Source organism: Hyperolius riggenbachi, chromosome 11 (genome assembly GCF_040937935.1).
Source record: "Hyperolius riggenbachi isolate aHypRig1 chromosome 11, aHypRig1.pri, whole genome shotgun sequence".
Classification (NCBI taxonomy): Eukaryota; Metazoa; Chordata; class Amphibia; order Anura; family Hyperoliidae; genus Hyperolius; species Hyperolius riggenbachi.
In genome coordinates this window covers 227,329,376-227,353,895 of record NC_090656.1, presented here as the reverse complement: position 1 = coordinate 227,353,895, position 24,520 = coordinate 227,329,376, and the positions used below count along the sequence as shown (strand labels likewise).

The 24,520-nt window shown below is 46.8% G+C and overlaps 1 protein-coding gene across 1 annotated transcript in view; it reads left to right on the top strand.

The window, feature by feature from the left end:
* The window catches only part of LOC137537962 (receptor-type tyrosine-protein phosphatase beta-like), a 557,484-nt gene that overhangs the window by 427,401 nt on the left and 105,563 nt on the right, over nt 1-24,520 (top strand). The window contains exon 24 of the mRNA XM_068259886.1: nt 8,497-8,751. Coding sequence (XP_068115987.1) covers nt 8,497-8,751 — 255 coding nt within the window. The remainder of the gene's footprint in view (nt 1-8,496; nt 8,752-24,520) is intronic.

The following is a 24,520-nucleotide window of genomic DNA, read 5'->3' as shown; positions in this document are numbered from 1 at the left end:
TTGTCTTCCATTCGTTTTTCTTATCTTTTTTCCATCCACTTCTATGAGAAATCGAGCGGAACAACGGACATGTCGGAATTTTATCATCGAAGGCATCTATTGGAACGATTCTTCGCAAAAACGTAACGTGTACTCCCAGCATTAGGCAGTCTTTGCCCCACCCCCTTCTTTTATAGCAGTATAAAGGTGGCCACTAATGATCCAATTTCTAGCGAAAAATCGTTCGAGCGATCAGAAATTCTGATTGGAAGTGAAATCGTTCACTACGCCATCAACGAACCAATCTTTGCTTCCTATCTATCACAACCAACAAGAAAATTCAAATTTTGGTTTGACGAAAATCCAATCTAACGACTGATTTTATAATCGTCTGTAATTGACTGTGCTCATCAACGGAGATTATTTACAACCAACCTGATCAGAATTTCTGATCGCTCAAACGATTTTTCGCTAGAAATTTGACCATTAGTGGCCACCTTAATGAAGACTTTGTGTCTCCTTCCTACCAAGTACGGCCATAGTACAGTTTGTGTCAAGCTGCAGTGGGTAACAAGGTTCAGTTTGTGTTAAATTGTAGTGGATGCTAAGTCATGTTGGGTGGTAATTTGCAGTGGGTGCTAAGCAGTATTGGGTGCTGAATGAGTAGCAGATGGTGCGAAACAGTAGTGGGTGCCATGTGAGTGCTAATTGGTACAGGGAGCCATGTGGGTGCTGGCTATAGGCCAAGAGTGGGTACTGGGTGTATGTAAGTGCAATGGGCAGGACATGAGTGAATAGTGAGTGTCATGTGGTGTCTGGATGTGTGCCATGGGAGAGTACTGGGTGTCATATGGGTTCAGGCTACGGGTGGGTACTAGGTGCTATGTGCATGCGGACCATGGAAGGGCGCAAGGTGCTTATAATGGCTAGATCCTGGGTACCATGTGTATACAGACCATGAAGGGTATTTGGTGCCATGTAGGTGCTGGCATAGATGGGTATTGGGTGTCATATGGGAGCTGGTTACTAGGCATATGGTATACTAAATCCCATGTGGTAGTCAAGTGCTGGCTACGATGGGAGCTTGGTGTTGTGTGAGTACTGAGTGCCATGTGGGTTTGGGTGTTGATTATGGGAGTATTGGTTGTCATGTGGATCCTAGTTGCAAGTACTGGGTGCCAAGTGGGTACTGGGAGTGAGTACAGGGTGCCATGTGCATGATGGGTGCTGACTAGGGGGGTATTGGTTGTCATGTGGGTGCCAAATGCAGATGCTGGGTACCATGTGGGTTCTGGGTGCAGGCAAAGGATATCATGTGGGTTCTTCTGGCTATGGGTGACTATTACAGTGGGTTGCAAAAGTATTCGGCCCCCTTGAAGTTTTCCACATTTTGTCACATTACTGCCACAAACATGAATCAATTTTATTGGAATTCCAGGTGAAAGACCAATACAAAGTGGTGCATACGTGAGAAGTGGAACGAAAATCATACATGATTCCAAACATTTTTTACAAATAAATAACTGCAAATAACTGCAAAGTGGGGTGTGCGTAATTATTTGACCCCCTGAGTCAATACTTTGTAGAACCACCTTTTGCTGCAATTACAGCTGCCAGTCTTTTAGGGTACGTCTCTACCAGCTTTGCACATCTAGAGACTGAAATCCTTGCCCATTCTTCTTTGCAAAACAGCTCCAGCTCAGTCAGATTAGATGGACAGCGTTTGTGAACAGCAGTTTTCAGATCTTGCCACAGATTCTCGATTGGATTTAGATCTGGACTTTGACTGGGCCGTTCTAACACATAGATATGTTTTGTTTTAAACCATTCCATTGGCGTGTATCAAAAAAGGGCGCCTGGAAAAAAGGGCACGGGGTATAGCCGAAATTTTAAGTTTGAATGCAAAACCATATTTTTATTTTAACTGTAGGCTCACACAGATCTCTCCCTATCCCTATCCCTAACCCCTCTTTGTTTAAATATATATAATTTAATAAATTGTATATATTACATATATTGTGCTGTAACTATACCTAACCTTACTCTCACACAGAGCCCTCCATGTACCTATCCCTAACCCCTAGACCCCCCTGGTGGTGCCTAACCCTAAGACCCCCCCTGGTGGTGCCTAACCCTAAGACCCCCCTGGTGGTGCCTAACCCTAAGACCCCCCTGGTGGTGCCTAACCCTAAGACCCCCCTGGTGGTGCCTAACCCTAAGACCCCCCCCCCCCCCCCGGTGGTGCCTAACCCTAAGACCCCCCCCCGGTGGTGCCTAACCCTAAGACCCCCCCTGGTTGGTGCCTAACCCTAAGACCCCCCTGGTGGTGCCTAACCCTAAGACCCCCCTGGTGGTGCCTAACCCTAAGACCCCCCTGGTGGTGCCTAACCCTAAGACCTCCCTGGTGGGGCCTAACCCTAAGACCCCCCTGGTGGTGCCTAACCCTAAGACCCCCCCCTGGTTGGTGCCTAACCCTAAGACCCCCCCTGGTTGGTGCCTAACCCTAAGACCCCCCTGGTGGTGCCTAACCCTAAGACCCCCCCTGGTGGTGCCTATTCCTAAGACCCCCCTGGTGGTGCCTAACCCTAACCACCCCCTGATTGTGTATATTATACTGTAACTATACCTAACCCTCCCTGTACCTATCCCTAACCCCTAGACCCCCCTGGTAATGCCTAAACCTAACCATCCCCACCGCACAAACACCCTAAACACATATAAACAATAATATATTTAATCCTTAAAATACTTCTCTACAAATAACATGAATAAAATAATTTATATATTTGTAATAGAATAAATAGCCTTAAAATAGCCTTAAAATCACATATACATTAATATTATAAATAGAGAAAAGTATATATAAATATATACAATACAATAGATAGCCTTACAATCATGTACGCATTAGAAAACTTAAAATAACAGTAACATTAAAAGCGATATTTTAGTAACCATAATCAACGCATTATAAGTGTAAAAACAACCTTAAAATAACAGTAATATTAAAAGCGATATTTTAGTAACTATAATGAACGCATTATAAGTGTAAAAACAAAGTTAATACCAAAAGCGCCGTATTTCTAATACAATAAGGTTGAAACCGGTATTTACGCATTATACATATGAAAACAAATTTTTAAATGATCAAAGTAGTGTAAACGAAAATTTAGTTGCTATACTTTTGTAAGCGAAATTTTAAAACTAAAAAAATAAGTAAAAACTGATAGTAGCGAAATTTAAAAACGAAAAAATAAGTATAACACAAACTCAAAACGAACTTGTAAACGATATTTGTTATAAACCTTATTCTGTAAACGAAAACTTTTGTTAACACGATCCCTGTAACCGCTATTTCTCGGGCGCCCTTTTTTCCTGTCGGGTGCCAAATAGCCGATATTTTGCATTGTAGTCTATGGCGGTGCCCTTTTTGTCCACTATCCCTGTGCGCCCTTTTTTACTAGCACCATTCCATTGTTGCCCTGGCGTTATGTTTACGGTCATTGTCCTGCTGGAAGGTGAACCTCCGCCCCAGTCTCAAGTCTTTTGCAGTCTCCAAGAGGTTTTCTTCCAAGTTTGCCCTGTATTTGGCTCCATGCATCTTCCCATCAACTCTGTCCCTGCTGAAGAGATGCACCCCCTGAGCATGATGCTGCCACCACCATATTTGACAGTGGGGATGGTGTGTTCAGAGTGATGTGCAGTGTTAGTTTTCTGCCACACATAGGACTTGATTCACAAAAGAGTGCTAACTGTTAGCACGGCCGTTTTCGCGCGGATTTTCGCATTGCGCGTTCGCGAATTTTCACGCGAAACGATAACGTTTTTGCGCTGAAACATGAAATCAATATCGTTTTCGTGTGAAAATTCGCGTTTCCGGGCGAAAACGTTATCGTTTCACGCGAAAATTCGCGATTGCGCACAATGCGAAAACGGCCGTGCTAACAGTTAGCACTCTTTTGTGAATCAAGCCCATAGTGTTTTGCATTTTGGCCAAAAAGTTCCATTTTGGTCTCATCTGACCAGAGCACCTTCTTCCACATGTTTTCTGTGTCCCCCACATGGCTTGTGGCAAACTGCAAACGGGACTTCTTATGCTTTCTGTTAACAATGCCATTCTTCTTGCCACTCTTCCATAAAGGCCAACTTTGTACAGTGCATGACTAATAGTTGTCCTATGGACAGAGTCTCCCACCTGAGCTGCAGTTCGTCCAGAGTCACCATGGGCCTCTTGACTGCATTTCTGATCAGCGCTCTCCTTGTTCGGCCTGTGAGTTTAGGTGGATGGCCTTGTCTTGGTAGGTTTACAGTTGTGCCATACTCCTTCCATTTCTGAATGATCGCTTGAACAGTGCTCCGTGGGATGTTCAAGGCTTTGGAAATCTTTTTGTAGCCTAAGCCTGCTTTAAATTTCTCAATAACTTGATCCCTGACCTGTCTGGTGTGTTCTTTGGACTTCACGGTGTTGTTGCTCCCAATATTCTCTTAGACAACCTCTGAGGCCGTCACAGAGCAGCTGTATTTGTACTGACATTAGATTACACACAGGTGCACTCTGTTTAGTCATTAGCACTCATCAGGCAATGTCTTTAGGCAACTGACTGCACTCAGATCAAAGGGGGCCGAATAATTATGCACACACCACTTTGCAGTTATTTATTTGTAAAAAATGTTTGGAATCATGTATGATTTGCGTTCCACTTCTCACGTGTACACCACTTTGTATTGGTCTTTCACGTGGAATTCCAATAAAATTGATTCATGTTTGTGGTAGTAATATGACAAAATTTGGAAAACTTCAAGGGGGCCAAATACTTTTGCAACCCACTGTATATATCAAGTTTGTTTAGATTGCAGGAAATCAGTGCCTTGTGAGTTCTGGATGCATGTACTGGAAGTCATGTGAATAATTGGTGTGGGTAGTGGCGCCAAGTAAAGACTTGGTGTGGCTGGAACTACAGTAGGATCACTGTTAGAGTGCTGTGTGCAGGTACTGGATGTCACATGGGTGCAAATACTTGGTGCCATGCCTGTACTGGGTACTGGCTATGGGTGAGCATTGTGTGTCATATGGGTTCTGAGTGCAGGTACTTTGGGTGCAGGTACAGGTTATGTGGGTGCTGGGTGCAGATAGTGAGTGCCATGTGGAGGCTGTGTGCAGGTGTGAGTACTGGATGTCATGTCGGGGCTGGGTGTAGGTACTGTGCCATGTGGGTGCAAGTACTGGGTGCCAGCTATAGGGGTAAGGGGTAAATGTACTGGGTGTCATGTGGCTACTCGATACGTACTTTAGTATGAAGTGCATTATAGAGGCCAAATATGAGTATTGGATGCAATGTGTATGTATGTGTGTGTGTGTGTGTGTGTGTGGGGGGGGGGGGGGGTCGTCTGCATATCATGTGGGTTCTTGGCGCAAGTACTGGGTGCCAGCTATAGGTGTAGGAGTACTGAGTGCCATGTGTGTGCTTGCCATGGGGAGGGGTACTGGCTGGGTGTAATGTTGTAAGCAGGTTCTGGGTGACATGTGAATGCTTGCTATAGTTGGAGCTACTAGCTGAGTGTAATGTGGGCAGGGCCGGATTTGTAGTTTGCACCGCCCAAGGCACAAAGCCTCAATTCACTAACCTTAACTCCTGTCTTTAATAACTCTTCTTAGCTGTTTTACAGTTATCACAATTATATCACCATGGTGATAACTGTAAAACAGCTCAGAAGAGTTATTAAAGACAGGAGTTAAGGTTAGTGAATTGAGGCCATTTAATGTCACCAACCGCTCTACCCCCCCCTACCCCCTCCTCAATATAACAACATCCTCACCAACTACCCACACCAAACACAAACATTCTCTCACAATAAACCAGAATTTTTCAGAAATACATATACCACCTGGGGGGCTGCATAAGTAAAGCTGGATCATTAGTATTTATATAGCGAAAAGAGCTTTACATAAAGTGTGTGTATATATATATATATTCCTGTCACTAACTGTCCCTCAGAGGAGCTCATAATCGTAGTTTAGGGCCAATGTTTTTTAAGGGAAAGACAATTAACTTATCTGTATGTTTTTGGGATGTGGGAAGAAACTTGTATGTCCAGAGGAATCCCACACAGACAAGGGTAGAACATACAAACTCCATGCAAATAGTCCCCTGGCTGGGGTTTGAGCTAGGAACCTAGTGCTGCAAGGTAGGAGTGGTAACCACTCCTTCGCCATGCTTTCCCCATATAAATATATAGGTAATTACCTCACTAGTGGAAAACCTCTGGATGGTCCTGAGGCTTCCCAGGGATTCTTGCACCCCACCATGCCAGTGCTGGGTCCCTTGGTTTTTTCAGTGTCCACTATGGAGATGCTCAGGACATTCGCCCAGAGAGGGACGGAGTGCTGTAATGGTAAAGAGTAAGAAGATGCAGGAAATCTCAGTACTATCCAGAAGTGTCCCTAATGAGGTAGCTATGTACATACCTTCCAACGTTTTGAGATGAGAAAAAGAGACACTTAAGCCATGCCCCTGGCCACGCCCTCACCACGCCTCTAGTCACGCATACCATAAAGATTTCATAAGAAAACTATGTTGGTTTATAATTCAAACCACACTGATTCTTTCTATCCTGGTTCATTTTCCTTCATATTAACATTTTAAAATTAGTACTATATCAATTTAAAGGTTGGGAATAAAGTTTAGAGTCAATCAAACACATTTTTAGTATAGAAATTTATATATTTACATAGAAAGAGGGACAAATGAGTGTGAAAGAGGGACAGAGGGACAGGGCACCCAAAAAGGGACTGTCCCTCAGAAAAAGAGACAGTTGGGAGCTATGTATGTATTTTTAATTGCTGCAGGATTGTGTGTGTGGTATGCGTTTACAACACAGGGGAAACAGACACACCTCACCAACAGCTGAGGTCTCTCCTTCCTACATGCTGCCTCGATCAGGAATGTCAGCCCCATCTGATCGGCAGCTACAAGACCTCTGACCCCATCAGACCTCGGAGAAACAGTAACTGAGCATAGGCTGCTGTACTGTGTGCTAAAAAGCACACTAGTGACTAGACGGGAGAGATATGAAGCACGTGGGATGGAGGCTGCAGATTCATGGCTGTCACTGACTTGTGGAGAGGGGAAAGCTGAGGATCGGCAGCACACTAGCACAACGCAGATTCTTTTCTGCATGGCTCAGCCGCTCCAGTAGCTTCATTCTATGCCTTCCAACATAGGCTGACCACCATCAGGAGAAGTTTGCACTAGAGGGCGGAAAGCATGCTGTTTCAGGCAGCAAGGTAGGCTGTAATGAGCGTGCGTCTGCTGCCTGCTGGTCCTAACAGCTCCCTCTCTATTCCGCTATTTGTTGATTCCTGTTTAGTCGCCCGCTGCACTGCCTGCACATATGCACAGGGTTCAGTGTGCATTGCGAAGAGGGCGGCTGCGGGTGGACCAAGCCGACATTTATATCAATATCAGGATGGAATGCTGTGGATGGCTCTACACCTACAGTCGCCCTTTTGAATTCAGGCGCCCTAGGAACCGGCCTTGGGGGCCTGCCCACAAATCCGGCCGTGAATGTGGGTGCTGGATATTGGGGGGAGGGGATCGCTGTGGGTGCAGAGAGGGTGAAAGGTCACTGTGGGCTCTGCTGGGGATGGGAGAAATGCTGCTAGGGAAGGAAAAGATTGCAGTGGGGGCTGGGGGAGGGAGAGGTCACTGTGGGCGCTAGGTGGAGGGGGAGGCCACTGTGGGTGCTGGGGGAGGTAGAGGTTAGTGTGAGTGCTGGAAAGGGAGGTCACTGTGGGTGCTGAAGGAGGGAGAGGTCACTGTGGATGCTGGGTGTTGAGAGGTCACTCTGGGTGCTGGTGATGGTAGAGGTCACGGTAGGTGCTTTTTTTGGGATGGGAGATCCCTGTGGGTGCTGCTGGGGTGGGGACAGGAAGGGTGCTGCTTGGGGAGAGAAAGATCACTGTGGGTGCTGGAGAGGAATAGGTCAGTGTAGGTGCTGGGAGAAATAGGTCACTGTGAGTGCAGAGGGAGAGGTGCAGCTGTCAGGGAGATACCATTTTATTTGCACCCACACAGCTGACGCAATGGCCACACTCGGATTCCTGTTCTTTTTTAAATAAGGAGGATGCCCCCCTGCACGTGCCTTGTGAATGTATAGAAGCATAATAAAATTTGCTCTCCTTTTCTGCCAAGAGGAAGGGCAATTCCTCTAGCAATCAACAATCGAGCCACACGATTTTCACCACAAAGAGGCATTATATCTTTATATGTAAGATCCAAGACTGATGAATGTATATCAGCAGTGTTATGACCTAACGTGTGGACGTTTGTCCTTATTACTTGTTTGATGTATGTTTGTAGAAAAAAAATTCAATAAAAAAAACTTTTTAACATTTTCAATGTGTTATTATTTATTGCATTTTCATCATATTAAAAATTATTTTCTTGAGACATTTTTGTACATGCACATCTATCTGGTATATTTGATCTGGTTTAATTAATTATTGTTTCCTGGTAGTTCCTGGACAAGCGGCCGGCATCACAGTGGATAGTTACAGGTCGGTGAATTCTCTGGTGGTGAACTGGACGGCTCCAGCAGGAAGAGTGTCTTATTATATCATCAGCCTAACAGGAAATGTAAATAACACAACACAGACCAACAATACACAAATCAACTTCACAGGATTATCCCCAGGCAGAGAGTATACCGTCACCATACAGACAGTTAGCGGGAACTTTGGCAGTAACATCACTACAGCGACAAATGCCACATGTAAGTACCATCAGGTCATGTGACCATTTAGCTCTTTTTTTTTATTTGTAACTTTCAGAGAGACTACTAAAAATAACTCGATTAATAAAATTGCTTAGTTTTTAGGATATTCATTTATAAATTATTTAGCCAGTATTTGCCCACAGTAAAAATCTTTCCTCTCCTTGTGTAATGCTGGGGGGGGGGGGGGGGGCATACCTTGACCACCCAGCACAACAAGGCTAAGCGGCTGGATAATGGAAGAGGCTACACAGGTTGCCCAAATCAACTGCAGCTCTGGGCTTCCGATATCGCTACAAATAAGACACAATGGCAGCGCAGTGCGATATTGCGCTGCCTATGGTTTGAGTAACCAGACAAAGAACGAACAGACAGACAGAACGCTAGCAAGACTAAACGCTGCCCTAGCAATAGCAAGCATTCAGACAGATACAAGACAGGACTATAAATTGGAGCGTAACTAGTAGCAACCACCGCTCAAAGTCACGTCCACAGAAGCAGAGCAAGCAGGTTAACAAGCAGTCACCAGCAACCATGCACACAGGCAAGACTACAGGAAACAACGTAACTAATAGCAACTGCAGCCTATAGTTACGTTCCCAGAAACTAGAGTAGCAGGAATACTACCAGTCACCAACGTGGTGATGGCAGAATCCAAGCTATCAGGATAATGGACTTCACTGACCCACCGCGGATGCAGCGAACGTCCATCAAGCATGGAACTAGGCAATACACAATAATAAGAAAAATAACAAACGGCTCAACTAACGGATAAATATATATTAGCAAGTCTGCATATATATTTATCAAGAAACTAGCTAGAGCACAAGTAATAAGGTCACATTGAACTACATTAACAGATCTATAACAGAGTGACAAAGTGCCCAGCAGACCAGCGTACTGACCGCTATCTCGGGTGGAGTCTGAAATGGGAGGCAGACTTTTATGTTGACCTCAGCCAATGAGTGCAGGCATGCAAACTCCCACACAGCTGAATTGTAATCACTCAATCCTGAGTTAGTCTGATCTGCTAGCTGACTGATCTGCTAGGACCTTCATAAAAAATACATGCAGTATTATGTAACAACATGCATGTAGGAAATACAGGGCTATCCGGCCGCAGCTCAGCTGCAGCAAGCAATTGGTGGAATGATGACAACATCCTAAGCTGCCCTGAACTGCAGAGCGATCGCAAATGAAAATGAGACTTATTGCAAATGTGCAACCGAATGCAAGCAGATATGTCAGAACTGCCCAGTTGCAGCTACATGCTACAGGAGAGATCCTGACACCTTGATTTACATTTTGAAATTTATCACAGGTGGTGACCTATTTAGTCCTGTCAGGTGCATTACTGCAGAATGTCTGGTTATTCAGCGTTCTGAAGCCAGTGAAACTAATGCTAGGATTTACCTCACAGGATTTACCTCACAGGAGCCCTTAGGCACAGATGTCCTGGCACCCTACACTTCACCCACCATGAACCTACAAACTCCCACCGAACCGTACCATAAGTGTGCTGGCTGGTTCATCTGTCACTTCTCCTTTACTTCCCTTGCACATCACAGGTAGATACCGGTGCCCACAAGTATTAGGTAGCTACAGGTGCCCCCAACTGAAGGGAGATCTGGTCAGTAAAATGCTGAGACCCAAGTGAGTAACCTCTAATTTACATCCAGCTCGGGACTCTGCATTTATAAAGCAGGTGGGAGGCACTTGGGTAGGGTGTCTTATGGTAAATCCGGCCCTGGATATTATGCTGTAACAAGCAGGAATTGGGAGGACTCCCTTACAGAAAGTGCTCCAAATCTTAGCTTGTTACCTACATAAAGTAGACACCTGGGAGCCGGAAATCTTGCTTTTTGATAGGGGATCAGATACTTATTTCACCTATTGCAATGCACATCAAGCTCTGACTTTGGGGCTTTGGGTTTTTGAGGGTTCTTTTGTTGATATTCTGTCTCTCACAGCTACAATAAGGCTACCATTACGATTATAGACTGGTGTAATGAAACGCGGAAAAGCCGCGGCCTCTCAAGGTGAGGCGGCTGTTTCCGCGTCCAGCAGGATGCCACAACGCGGAAAAAACGCTGCATGCCGCTCAGGCAGAGCGGCGGAATCCGCACTGGAAACGGCGGAATCCGCATTGGGAACGGCGGAATCCGCATTGGAGGCGGCTCCCGCACTTGGTTCACTAGATACATTGCAAGACAGTACTGGTGTGGCTGGGACTGATAGTCCACCAAGATTCAGACTTACACGCGCGCGAGCACAGAGGCAGAGTTTAAATAGCAGTTAGAAGGGAGTCGGCTGATCAGCTGGGTCAGCTGACAAATTCCACTGCTCCCATTGGACCAACAATTAGGGAGGTCCTGGAAAGGTCCTAGAGTATATATACTGCTGGTTGTTCACTTGCTCTTTGTCTGGCGTGCGATCACATATGTGGGAGCACCCAGATCCGTAGTCAGATCCGCAAGTGTGCCGGGACCAGCTGGAGCTGTAATCCTACACTTAGCTAGATTCTGTTGATAGCTAAAGTACTAGTTTGATTGTGATTATCTGTTATGACTTTTGCCTGCCTTGACTATCCTCCTGAACTCTGGCGTCCTGATCTTGTACCTCGATATTTCTGATACTCTGTTGCCGAACCCCGGCTCATTCCTTGACTCTGCTTCTGCCTCCTGATTTTGTACCCCGATATATCTGATACCCCGTTGCTGAACCCTACCTGTACTTTGACTCCGCCTTTGCCTCCTGATCTTGTACTTTATCTGTCCGTGTGTGTACGACCTGGCTTGTCCAACCTCGAGAACCGACCTTACTGTTAAAGGCGGTTCCTCGCTCTGTTAGTGATCCTTCCTCCTGAAGGTTACGTTCAGTCTGTCCTTCCTACTGTCAGTCTGACTCCTCCCGTCTTGGAGAGCTCAGGTCTGCGGAAGGAATCTGTGCAGTACTCCTTGCTGCACTGAGACCTAGTCCTCAAAGTGTTACTGTTGCACCTAACACTACACTCTACTCAGGTGAACAGAGGTTAGCTAGTATATCGGATTATCAGTGATACTGCAGATCACGTATAATCTGGTATACATCTGTATTCCCAGTGATTCTGCAGATCACTGGTAATCAGATCCTCTCTGTGCTTCACCGATCGTTACAGAACGCCAGACCAAAAAATGCAAATGGACGCACACACTGACCGTCTGGGCGCACTTGCCACTTCGGTGGAAAACATCAACCAAGTGCTGGGTAGCCACAAGACTATGATTGATGTCCTATCAGGCTCTGTGCGAACCCTCCAGACGTCAGTTGATTCAGTGCGATCCCCTCCTAGTGATGACATACGTATGCCCGTACCAGACAAATTTTCCGGCCACAAGTCTGACTTCCGGAATTTTAAGAGTAGAGTGTTATCATATTTCGAGTTGAGACCCCGATCCTCGGCGACTGAGACCCAACGGGTCATCTTTATTAAAACTTTGTTAACTGGCGACTCCCAGTCCTGGGCGTACAACCTGCCCCCCACAGATACAGCTCTGACCTCGGTAGGGGAATTCTTTAAGGCCATGGCGGTAATTTACGACGACCCTGACCTTGCTGCGACCTCTGAGCGGAAGCTTAAGCTTTTACGGCAAGGCAGGGGTGCAGTCGAAGATTACGCGGCCGAATTTCGTAGGTGGTCAGTTACGGCCAGGTTCGACACCTATGCCCTCTTAGACTACTTCCTATCGGGGTTGTCGGATGAGGTCTCCGACCTAATGTTAAGTCAACCCGAGCCCAGAACAGTCGATGAGGCCATCTCAGCGGCCATTCGAATCGACCGCAGGTTGCGCTATCGAAGACAAACCAGGGGTAGTCACCATGTCAGAATGGTGTCTTGCGCCACAACCCCAGTGACCCCACCTTCTCCCGAGTCAATGCAGATTGGTTGGTCGAAGCTGTCACTAGAGGATAAACGGTTGCTCCTCCCGTGTACGATTACATGGGAAGGTAAGACGGAGCTCACGGAAGCCTTTGTTGATTCTGGCGCTGCAGCTAATTTTATGGACTTTGAGTTTGCTAAAAGGTTGGGTATTCCACTCACCTCAGTAAAACCACCCGTCCAGGTTACAGCAGTGGATGATTCCCCTCTGCAGAGGAATCATCCGTTATCACAGACATCAGAAGTGGGAGTCACTATAGGGGTGCTGCACAAAGAGAAACTACAGTTCATTGTATTACGTATGTCCACCTCCACAATCATCCTAGGCATGCCGTGGTTACAAATCCATTCACCACAGATAGATTGGGCCACGGGGCAGTTAACAGCATGGTCACCTCATTGTCTCCAGCAGTGTTTAGGGAGGCTGACGATAGGTCAAACCAGGGTACAGGTGGAAGGAGTACCTGAACAGTACTCGGATTATGCTGACGTGTTCTGTCCTAAGGCTGCGGATAAATTGCCTCCGCATCGCCCTTTCGACTGCCCCATTGACCTCCGTTCTGGTTGTATGCCCCCTCGAGGCCATTTGTATAATCTGTCTGGACCTGAAAAACTAGCCATGCAGGAGTATATCAGTGAAAACTTGGCCAAGGGCTTCATTCGCCCGTCCCGGTCGCCGGCCGGGGCAGGCTTCTTTTTTGTTAAGAAAAAAGACGGGGGTTTGCGACCATGTATCGATTACCGGGGCCTAAATAAAATCACAGTGAAGAATCGCTACCCGTTGCCGTTAATAGACGATTTGTTCACACAGGTCACTGATGCGAGGATTTTTTCGAAACTGGATTTACGGGGGGCATACAATCTGGTGCGCATAAGAAAGGGCGATGAATGGAAAACGGCCTTCAATATACCGAACGGGCACTACGAGTACCTAGTGATGCCCTTCGGGTTATGTAATGCCCCGGCCGTTTTCCAGGAACTCATTAATGAGGTCTTTAGGGAGGTGTTGGGAAAGTTTGTGTCAATCTACCTGGATGACATTCTTATCTTTTCTAACAATCTCCCTGATCACAGAACCCATGTCAGATTTGTACTGGACAAGCTGAGGCAGAATTTGTTGTACGCAAAACTTGAGAAGTGTACTTTCGAGGTTACGTCTGTCGCCTTTCTGGGATATATAATCTCCACCTCGGGCCTGTCTATGGACCCTGCCAAGGTCTCCGCGGTACTGGAGTGGCCGCAGCCGGTGGGGTTGAAGTCTTTGCAACGGTTCTTGGGTTTTGCAAACTATTATAGGAGGTTCATAAAGGGGTACTCCACAGTAGTCGCACCCCTCACCAGTCTTACAAAGAAAGGGGCAGACACCACTCACTGGCCTCCTGAGGCTTTACAGGCATTCTCTACGTTAAAGGAACTGTTCTGCTCAGCACCCATACTGAGACACGTGGACAATTCTTTTCCTTTCGTTGTTGAGGTAGACGCCTCAGAGGTTGGAGTGGGAGCTGTGCTGTCTCAACGTTCAGGCTTACAGGGTAGATTACACCCGTGTGCCTATTTTTCTCGGAGGTTTTCTCCTGCGGAGAGAAACTACGATATAGGCAACAGGGAGCTTCTAGCCATTAAGTTAACCTTCGAGGAATGGCGTCATTGGCTAGAAGGAGCAGAGCATACGATCACGGTTTATACCGACCACAAGAATCTGGAATACATCGAGGGGGCTAAGAGATTGAGCCCTCGGCAAGCCCGATGGTCTCTGTTTTTCTCGAGATTCACATTCCTGATTACGTATACTCCAGGTAGTAAGAATACCAAGGCAGATGCCCTCTCCAGGTGTTTTGAACCAGAGACAGCACAGTCCCCCGCTCCTGAGTCCATCATCCCGCAGAAACTAGTGTTAGCTGCCACGGAAACCTGGGAGGATTGGACAGAGGTTTTGGGTCCCTTTCAGCAGGATGTTCCTGAGGGAAAACCTGAAGGGGTCATGTTTATCCCTCTACCATTTCGCTTACAAATCCTGCAACTCTTTCATGACCATAAGAATGCTGGTCATCCTGGAGCTGCCAGAACGCAGGATCTGATTGCCAGGTGTGCTTGGTGGCCTTCTTTGGCAACAGATTGCAAGGAGTATGTCAGGGAGTGTGCGGTATGTGCCAAGAGTAAACCCTCCCGGCTGGCATCTGTAGGAAGGTTGCAGCCTTTGCCCACCCCGAGTGAGCCATGGACCCACCTGTCCATGGATTTTGTGGGGGAATTGCCCAGTTCTGAAGGCATGTCGGTCATCTGGGTGGTAGTCGACCGTTTTAGCAAAATGGCCCATTTTGTGCCTCTGAAAGGACTCCCCTCGGCCCAAGAACTGGCCGAATTGTTCATCATTCACGTCTTCCGGCTGCATGGCATTTCGGAAGACATTGTGTCAGATAGGGGAGTCCAATTCGTGTCGGGATTCTGGAGGGCATTTTGCAACCAAATGGGCATGAAATTGTCTTTTTCGTCAGGCTACCACCCACAGACAAACGGGCAGACTGAACGAATTAATCAGTCTTTGGAGCAATTCCTGAGATGTTACGTTGCGGAAGCTCAGAGTGACTGGGTAAAATTTTTACCCTTTGCGGAATTCGCACAAAATAATTTAAAGAATTCTTCGTCTGGTTTCTCTCCATTCCAGATTGTGACAGGGAGGTCACCCAAATTCTCCCCTTTTCCAATTGTCTCTTCTCCTTTTCCAGCACTGGAGGATTGGCAGAGGTCACTGAGGGACAATTGGGGAATCGTTAAGGGGAACTTGCAGAAGGCATTCCAGAATCAGAAGGGTCAAGCGGACAAGAGACGGTCCGTGGAATGGAAATTTCAGCCAGGGGATTTAGTCTGGGTGTCCACACGTCACTTGACCTTGAAGCAGCCTTCTGCCAAACTGGGCCCCAGGTTTGTGGGTCAATTTTCCGTGACTAGGAGAATTAACAACGTCACTTACGTTATTGATCTTCCTGCCAGCATGCGGGGCGTAAGGTCCTTTCACGTGTCCCTGCTCAAACCCGCAGTCCATGTGGGCCCTACTCCGCCTCCTCCGGTTCTGGTGGACAGCCAACCCGAGTTCGAAATAGAGAAAATTTTGGACTCACGCGTTGTCCAGAACTCGGTACAGTACCTGGTACACTGGAAGGGGTATGGCATTGAGGAGAGACAATGGGTCCCAGGGACTCGCATGCATGCGGATGAGTTGAGGGAAGAATTTCATACCTTACACCCCGAGAAGCCTGGTAGGAGTTGTCCGGAGTCCACTCCTCGGGGGGGGGGGGTTTACTGTAATGAAACGCGGAAAAGCCGCGGCCTCTCAAGGTGAGGCGGCTGTTTCCGCGTCCAGCAGGACGCCACAACGCGGAAAAAACGCTGCATGCCGCTCATGCAGAGCGGCGGAATCCGCACTGGAAACGGCAGAATCCGCATTGGGAACGGCGGAATCCGCATTGGAGGCGGCTCCCGCACTTGGTTCACTAGATACATTGCAAGACAGTACTGGTGTGGCTGGGACTGATAGTCCACCAAGATTCAGACTTACACGCGCGCGAGCACAGAGGCAGAGTTTAAATAGCAGTTAGAAGGGAGTCGGCTGATCAGCTGGGTCAGCTGACAAATTCCACTGCTCCCATTTGACCAACAATTAGGGAGGTCCTGGAAAGGTCCTAGAGTATATATACTGCTGGTTGTTCACTTGCTCTTTGTCTGGCGTGCGATCACATATGTGGGAGCACCCAGATCCGTAGTCAGATCCGCAAGTGTGCCGGGACCAGCTGGAGCTGTAATCCTACACTTAGCTAGATTCTGTTGATAGCTAAAGTACTAGTTTGATTGTGATTATCTGTTATGACTTTTGCCTGCCTTGACTATCCTCCTGAACTCTGGCGTCCTGATCTTGTACCTCGATATTTCTGATACTCTGTTGCCGAACCCCGGCTCGTTCCTTGACTCTGCTTCTGCCTCCTGATTTTGTACCCCGATATATCTGATACCCCGTTGCTGAACCCTGCCTGTACTTTGACTCCGCCTTTGCCTCCTGATCTTGTACTTTATCTGTCCGTGTGTGTACGACCTGGCTTGTCCGACCTCGAGAACCGACCTTACTGTTAGAGGCGGTTCCTCGCTCTGTTAGTGATCCTTCCTCCTGAAGGTTACGTTCAGTCTGTCCTTCCTACTGTCAGTCTGACTCCTCCCGTCTTGGAGAGCTCAGGTCTGCGGAAGGAATCTGTGCAGTACTCCTTGCTGCACTGAGACCTAGTCCTCAAAGTGTTACTGTTGCACCTAACACTACACTCTACTCAGGTGAACAGAGGTTAGCTAGTATATCGGATTATCAGTGATACTGCAGATCACGTATAATCTGGTATACATCTGTATTCCCAGTGATTCTGCAGATCACTGCTAATCAGATCCTCTCTGTGCTTCACCGATCGTTACAACTGGTCATTTCTTGGTCAGAGGGAAAACAAGCACAGGATCAAATACAGTAGAACCGTGGTTTGCAAGCATAATTTGTTCCAGAAACATGCTTGTAATACAAAGGACTCTTATATCAAAGCAAACTTCCCTCTAAGAATTAATGGAAACCCAGATGATTTGTGCCACAATCCAAAAATAATTATAGTAAAATAGTATGAAATAAAAATGTAAACGACTTTCACTATAACTAACAGAATCATTGTCATCTGTTGGCTCGCCCCAACCTTTTTTTGTGTGGCTTTAACAAGGAACTTATCCACTGAGTTACTTTTGAGGATTTCGTGGAAATGTGACTTTGCACATTCTCTATTCTCAGGTTAAAGGGGTTCTTTCGCGAATGAGGAAAACAATAAAAAGTGGTTTATGCATAAACTATTAAACATCCTTCTAAAATAGTGTAAAAAGTTTAAAAAAAAAATGAATGGTTTCATCAATACAACATGTAATTGTAACATCTGAAATTATGGCGGCTGCGGATACGCAGGCTATACCTGCAGCCGCCTTTTTTCCCTGTTCACAGGCCTTATCCGTCCCGGCGGCGTCCAGCACGCCGGGAACGGCATTGTCTCTTGCTCATAGGGTCTCTGTATCGCGCGGGCGCGCGCGGAGAAAGGACCTTTATGCTGGAAGAAGGCGCGTCAGCTGACCAGCCGGTCGGCTTCCATCAGGAGTGACTCGCACTGCTCGGATTGGCTGATTGCTTGGGGGTGTGGTGCTGGGCTCTCCTCGGCTTCTTAAAGGACTTACGAGGCCAACATATAAAAAAAAAAGTTAAAAAAGTTAAGTACCTGCGTCTCTTTAAAAGACACGGAGGACGCCATCTGCGCCCTCCGTGTCGTTCCGCCGGGTCCCCGCCACTCAATAGCCCCCCCGGCCGGTCACGACCGCAGGGCCCGGGTCGGGCTCTCCTGCCTCTGCTAACATGGCCGCCGGAGCTGGCCGCGGCTGCGCAGTCCGAACAGCCGCGAGTGCGGCTGCGCAGCTCTAGGGCCAACCCCCCGATCCACGCTACAGTAGCGTGGATCGGGGGGTTGGCCCTAGAGCTGCACAGCCGCACTCTGGCCAGCTCCGGCAGCCATGTTGGGAGAGGCAGAAGAGCCCGACCCGGGCCCTGCGGTCGTGACCGGCCGGGGGGGCTATTGAGTGGCGGGGACCCGGCGGAACGACACGGAGGGCGCGGATGGCGTCCTCCGTGTCTTTTAAAGAGACGCAGGTACTTAACTTTTTCAACTTTTTTTTTTATATGTTGGCCTCGTAAGTCCTTTAAGCCTTCACAGATCATTGGCAACTCGTCTGCTGTTGTGAATACACTCGTGTTAGCGCTCAGACCTAGTGAGGTTCCTGTTGATGATAGATGTATATGCAGTGTTTGCGATACACATCTATCTATAGTTAGTTATTATTACTGTATATTCCTTAGTATAATACTACTTTTTAACCCTTGAAAATCTTCTGAAAAGTTGGGTGTCATTGATGCCGAGTGATACGCCCTATCCCATTACCGCCTCTCAGATCTGCCTGCTGAGGGAGTGCAATCTATTCTTCCATACCGCTCTGATAAACAGGTAGACAAGGAGAGCAGACCAGTCTACTTAAAGGGATACTGTAGGGGGGTCAGGGGAAAATGAGTTGAACTTACCCGGGGCTTCTAACGGTCCCCCGCAGACATCCTGTGTTGGCGCAGCCACTCACCGATGCTCCGGCCCCGCCTCCGGTTCACTTCTGGAATTTCAGACTTTAAAGTCTGAAAACCACTGCGCCTGCGTTGCCGTGTCCTCGATCCCGCTGATGTCATCAAGAGCGCACAGCGCAGGCCCAGTATGGTCTGTGTCTGCGCAGTACACTCCTGGTGACATCAGCGGGAGCGAGGACCTGGGCGTGCAGGCGCAGTGGTTTTCTGACTTTAAAGTCAGAAATTCCAGAAGTGAACTGGAGGCGGGGCCGGAGCATCGGTGAGTGGCTGCGCCAACACAGGATGTCTGCGGGGGACCATTAGAAGCCCCGGGTAAGTTCAGCTCATTTTCACCGACCCCCCCCCCCCCCCCTACAGTATCCCTTTAAGGAGAGTTGACCAATGCAACAAGTCAATTGACTATATACTGTTATATACTGGGTAACACATACAGTACAGCAGCAGTATCTGTTCATACACAGCACCAGTACATGATTTTTTTATTTTAATTTGGTGTGCGTTAGAAGAGGGGTAGTCTTATACGGCGAGTATATCCCAAACTCTATATTTTAACTGGAAAAGTTGGGGGGGTCGTCTTATACACCCAGTCGTCTTATACGCCGGAATATACGGTACATTGTTTACTGATAACCTGTGTATGATTCTGGCGACTCTCTGACCTTGCTATTGCTAAACGATTCTGTACCTCTGCCTTTCTGACTTAAGTTGCTGAACCTCTGCCTGATATTAACTACACTCTTGCCTGCCGATTTTGTACTATCTCTGCCTGCCTGTTATCGAACCTTGCCTGTCTGACTACTCTACTCACCAGTGGGCCCTAGCCACTGGTGAGGTTCTCTAGTTATTAGAACCTACCAGCCCCTCTGGTGAGGTTCAGAATTACTTATATAGCTCCAGTGACTGATAGTATCTTGCCAGCTCCTCTGGCAAGGTCTAGTTAAACTATTCAGTCATTTGTGCTGTCAGTACCTTACCAGCTCCTCTGGTAAGGTTTAGCCAAACTTCTTATTCTTTCATTGTTAAGTGCTTTGCCAACTCCTCTGGTAAAGGCCTTTTATTACTTGTGTTGGTAGACCCTCCAGCTCCTCTGGAGAAGTCTATACTGTTGCACCAAACACCACACCTTACTCTCTGCTAGCTATACTTGTATTATTGGTGATACTGCAGATCATCACATAATCAGGTATAGCGTCTGTATTATTGGTGATTCTGCAGATCACAAATAATCAGACGTCTGAGCTGCAGCACCCAATCGTTACAGTAATGTAAATAGTGACGGATGATGGATTGGGGGGCTAATCCATTTGTTAGGGGTGTTTTTTTTAACTTTCATTTCGCAACCATAACTTCTGCCTACCTAGTTTTCAGTGGTATAATCCACTGCTGGCAGGAATCGCCATTATAGCTATAACAGCTGAGCTATGCTGAGCTCCTCAATATGTGTTTACATTGTTGCTAGGCAACCAGACAGCCTGTGCAGGGAGTCGTTTGTGCAAAGAGTCATAAGCTGCTGGGAGAATCAGCCAGAATCAGTCCCATCTACACCATATGATTCTTTGTCAGATTCGATTCAATTTGATTCGATTCATTGATTTGATTCAATCTGACATGCCCGATTCATGATTCGATTCAATTTTGTGAACAATAGCGGAGCCGGCGGTTTCCGAAACCCACACGGAGCCACCGGCAAAGAGCAGAGCAGTCACCGCCGCGGCTGATAGGATGGCGGCGGGTCCCGCTACTCAGCCGGCGGACTTCCGTGTGCAGGCGTGCGCTGACCGGGGACCTGGCCTCTCAGAGATTTAGAGGCGGAGGGTCATGCGGACGCGCGCGAGGCAGCAGGATATTTATTCCCTGAGAAGACAGGTCAGCTGATCCGGCGATCAGCTGACCTTAGCCAGCCAATCACATGCTGACTTCGGCTCCAGCCCCCTGGGCGGGCTGGTGGAACTGGGCTTCAGCATATAAGCCCACAGATGTCATTTGCTCACTGTCTGCTGTCGTGAATACTTAGGTGTAAACGCTCAGACCTTAGCTCAGTTCCCTGGTGTTGATATCAAGGACATCACACCTCAGTTTAGGATCGTATTGCATATTTATCTGTGTCTTGACTTTGGCTATCCCTGACTACTCTCTCCTCTTCTCGATTTTGTACCTTTGCCTATCTGATTCTTAGTTGCCGAACCTGCCTGTTTAACGGACTCTGAATCAGCCTTCTGTTCTTGTACTGCTACCGTCTCTCTGTTGCCGAACCTCTGCCTGTCTGACCTTTCTCTTTTCCCCAGTGGAACGTCTCCCACTGGTGGGATATCTCTGAGGCTTGCCTCTCCGAGACACCTGCCCTAGCAGACGATTACTGCCAGGTGCTGAGATCCCAATCTTCACTTGGGCCGAGGATCTCACATACGGGGTTCCCATTCAGAGGTAACCACACCTCTGAGGAATCACCGTGTGGTGGATATTTCCACAGTCTTGTATATTGTACATGTTGATTGTTATTCTTTCTGCTACAGTATCCAGAGGTTAGTTGCACTTGCATTATTGGTGATTCTGCAGATCATCAATAATCAGGTCTATTGCATGCTGGATTATTATGGCTCTGTACATATTAACAAGCTGACACATCATTGCATTCCAGCGGTTCTGGAGGTGTGTTTAGCTTCTAAGGGTACAATGGTTAATTTGCATATATTCAGCAGTGGTGCCTGGGAGACATCTCAAGCTCACTCTAACCTGAATTATCGCAAATTCTTTCTGTTTTAGGAAAGCAAACTTTTGTTTTTCAATAATCAGGTGACATCTGCATTATTGGTGATACTGCAGATCAGTAATAATCAGATTGTCTCTGCTTACCAACACCGATCATTACAAAATTGAATCGAATTGAATTGAATCATGCTGCATTGATTGCTGCATGATTTTTATGAATGGATTCGCATGAGGATTAGCATGAGTGTGCGGTAGTTCATTTTGAATTTGCTGTTTTGCTTGCCACACCCCTTCCACCACCTCCCCATTAAATCTGCAAGTGTTTAAATGTCCTAGCTCGAGGTGAGGTTTTTTTTTTAATTGACGTAAAACCAAGAAATATTCTGTCAGTCCAGACCTTCTTTCCATAGGAAGCAATTGTTTATTCTTCCCTGGAGAAGAAGATCCCCCTCACATTCCTTGTTCCTACTTCATAGAGACACTAATAGCAAGTCAGGAAAGCAGACCCATCATAAAACCAAAAATGCCAGACATTTAAAAAGGCATTTGCCAGGCTTGTCCTCTAGAAGCACAGAACCATTGTCCCCTAATTCAACTTTGGTATATATAATTTCACATGGTGTCATAATTTGAACATCTATTAACATCATAGGCTGCCATTTGCAGTTCACAGTAAATAATACGCCAAGGGCAATATAGCTTTCAAGAGGTGAATGATTCTCCTAGCTGATCCGCGGCCTGAGATATCAATCCTCTGGACAGGGAAAGCTGCTAAAACAAGCACGATTGCTACCTACGGGTTCAGCGCATTATGACAGAGCCTAAAATGTTGGGTTTTATACCATACTAGGCCTAAGGCCCATTTAAAAATGGACACTACGCTCTTTCCTCACAAGCCACGCACGCTGCACGGACGTGCTCCCCAATGGCCGCCTGCTCCTCTGTCCCCGTCCTCCTCCTGTCAGCTACAAATGCGCAGTAGCACATAAACACAGATGCACGGACAGGAGGATGGCGCAGGGATAGTTAGGTTTTATTAAATAGGATACCGAGTTGTGGCTTAATCAGAAAATTCCAAAACTCTCTGGGCTGGTCTCAGCCTGAGGTCAGAATGCTAGAAGTGGGGGATCAGCTCTCCTTACAAGATCCACCCCTAGCAACTAGAAGGTTAAATATGTGGAGACAAAGGCTGACAGGGGTCCCTTCTAGCTTATTCATAACATCAAGGATTTGAACTTTTTATTGATAGATTGATTATTCACAGAACTTTCTAACTTCTGTTTGGATTTACAATCCCAAAGGACATGGTAATTCTAAAAACTGCTCAGATCATCCAGGTTTTTTAACTTTTATTCCCATAATTTTACTATATCAATCAATAAATCATCATCAATAAATCATCAATAAATCTTAATTGCCTGTATTCATATTATCATTATTTTTCCTATAAAGTAAACAATTAAAAATCTTTTGTCTACGTGTTTGTTCCAAACAGCTCTGCAAAGAGTCCCACTTTTCTGAAGAGAATGTTACCATAACCATTTTTATTGATATTATTTTTTTTGCTATCTCTTGAAAAGTTGTTGAATTTACCCTTTTTCCTACAGGATTAGCTAGAGTTGGATATGTGTATTTGCAGGCTAATGCAAATCGGTGACAGCAACCCCATCTCTATATGAGATCACAGATTGTATTGAATGTACATACAATCGAAAGTGTTTGTGGACTCACCAACCAATCCAAAAGGTTACTTTGCCTTCAGTGCTGACTGCCTTCAGAATTCCCTTAGGGTCTGAGGCTGAATGGTAAACTGCAGCAAAGGGAACAGGAATATGTTACCAGGCAAACCACCAAGCAGGCCTGTACAGATTGGTGACATTTTTATACACAACATGTAAGGGAAAATGTGCAATGTTTACATTTAAGTTGCTGCTGCCCGCTTTCTTGATTCCTGCTACAAGCAGCATGACCACAAAGTAACTAATTTCGGCAACAGTGCTGTGTAACTACTTTGGGCGGCTGAAGTTTCAGCCAGGCACTGCACAAATTAGCTAAAAGAAAAAGTAATTTGGTCACCAGCAATTGCCCAAATGACGTGTCTCCCCCTAGTTGCTACAACTTAAAGGGGGAATAGTAATTACTGTTGGGCAGGAGTTTGTGCAGGCACAGGGTGAGCAGTATTTCGGCTTCAGCTTGCACTGAAATTGCCCATTATGGTGATGAATGTACCCACATGACCAGCCCTCCTGTTTGTGCTGTAATAGCACAGACAGCGCTCCTTCTGGGGTCCTGCTTTGGGAACCATGACCAGCCCTCCTCCTATGGTTCTACAACAGGCAGCATGGCAAGCCTACCTCCTGGAATCCTGTAATGGGTACAATGACCAGCCCTCTTCCTGTGATCCTACAACAGGCAGCACAGCCTCCTTTTGGAGTCCTGCTATGGGTACCATACCCAGCCCCCATCCTATGGTCCTACAACAGGCAGCATGGCCAGCCTAGCTCCTAGAGTCCTACAATGGGTACAGTGGCCAGCCCTCCTCAAATGGTCCTACAACTGGCAGCATGTACAGCCTACATCATGAGGCCTTGCTATGGGTAATATAGCCAGCCCTCCTCCTATCGTCCAACAACAGGTAGCAAGGCCAGCCCTCCTTATAGGGTCCTGCTGAGGGTACCACTACCAGCCCTTCTCTTTTTGTCCTGCAACAGACAGCGTAACCAGCCTTCGTCCTTTGGTCCTGCTATGGGTACCATAACCAGCCTCCGTCCTTTGGTCCTGCTATGGGTACCATAACCAGCCTTCGTCCTTTGGTCCTGCTATGGGTACAATGTCTAGCCCTCCTCCTTTAGTCCTACAACAGGAAGAACTTAATAATAAGAGTTGACCTAAGGGTGGTTTAAAGTGAAGAAGTGCTTATCTTCTTATCAAGAACACATGTATAATAATAATAA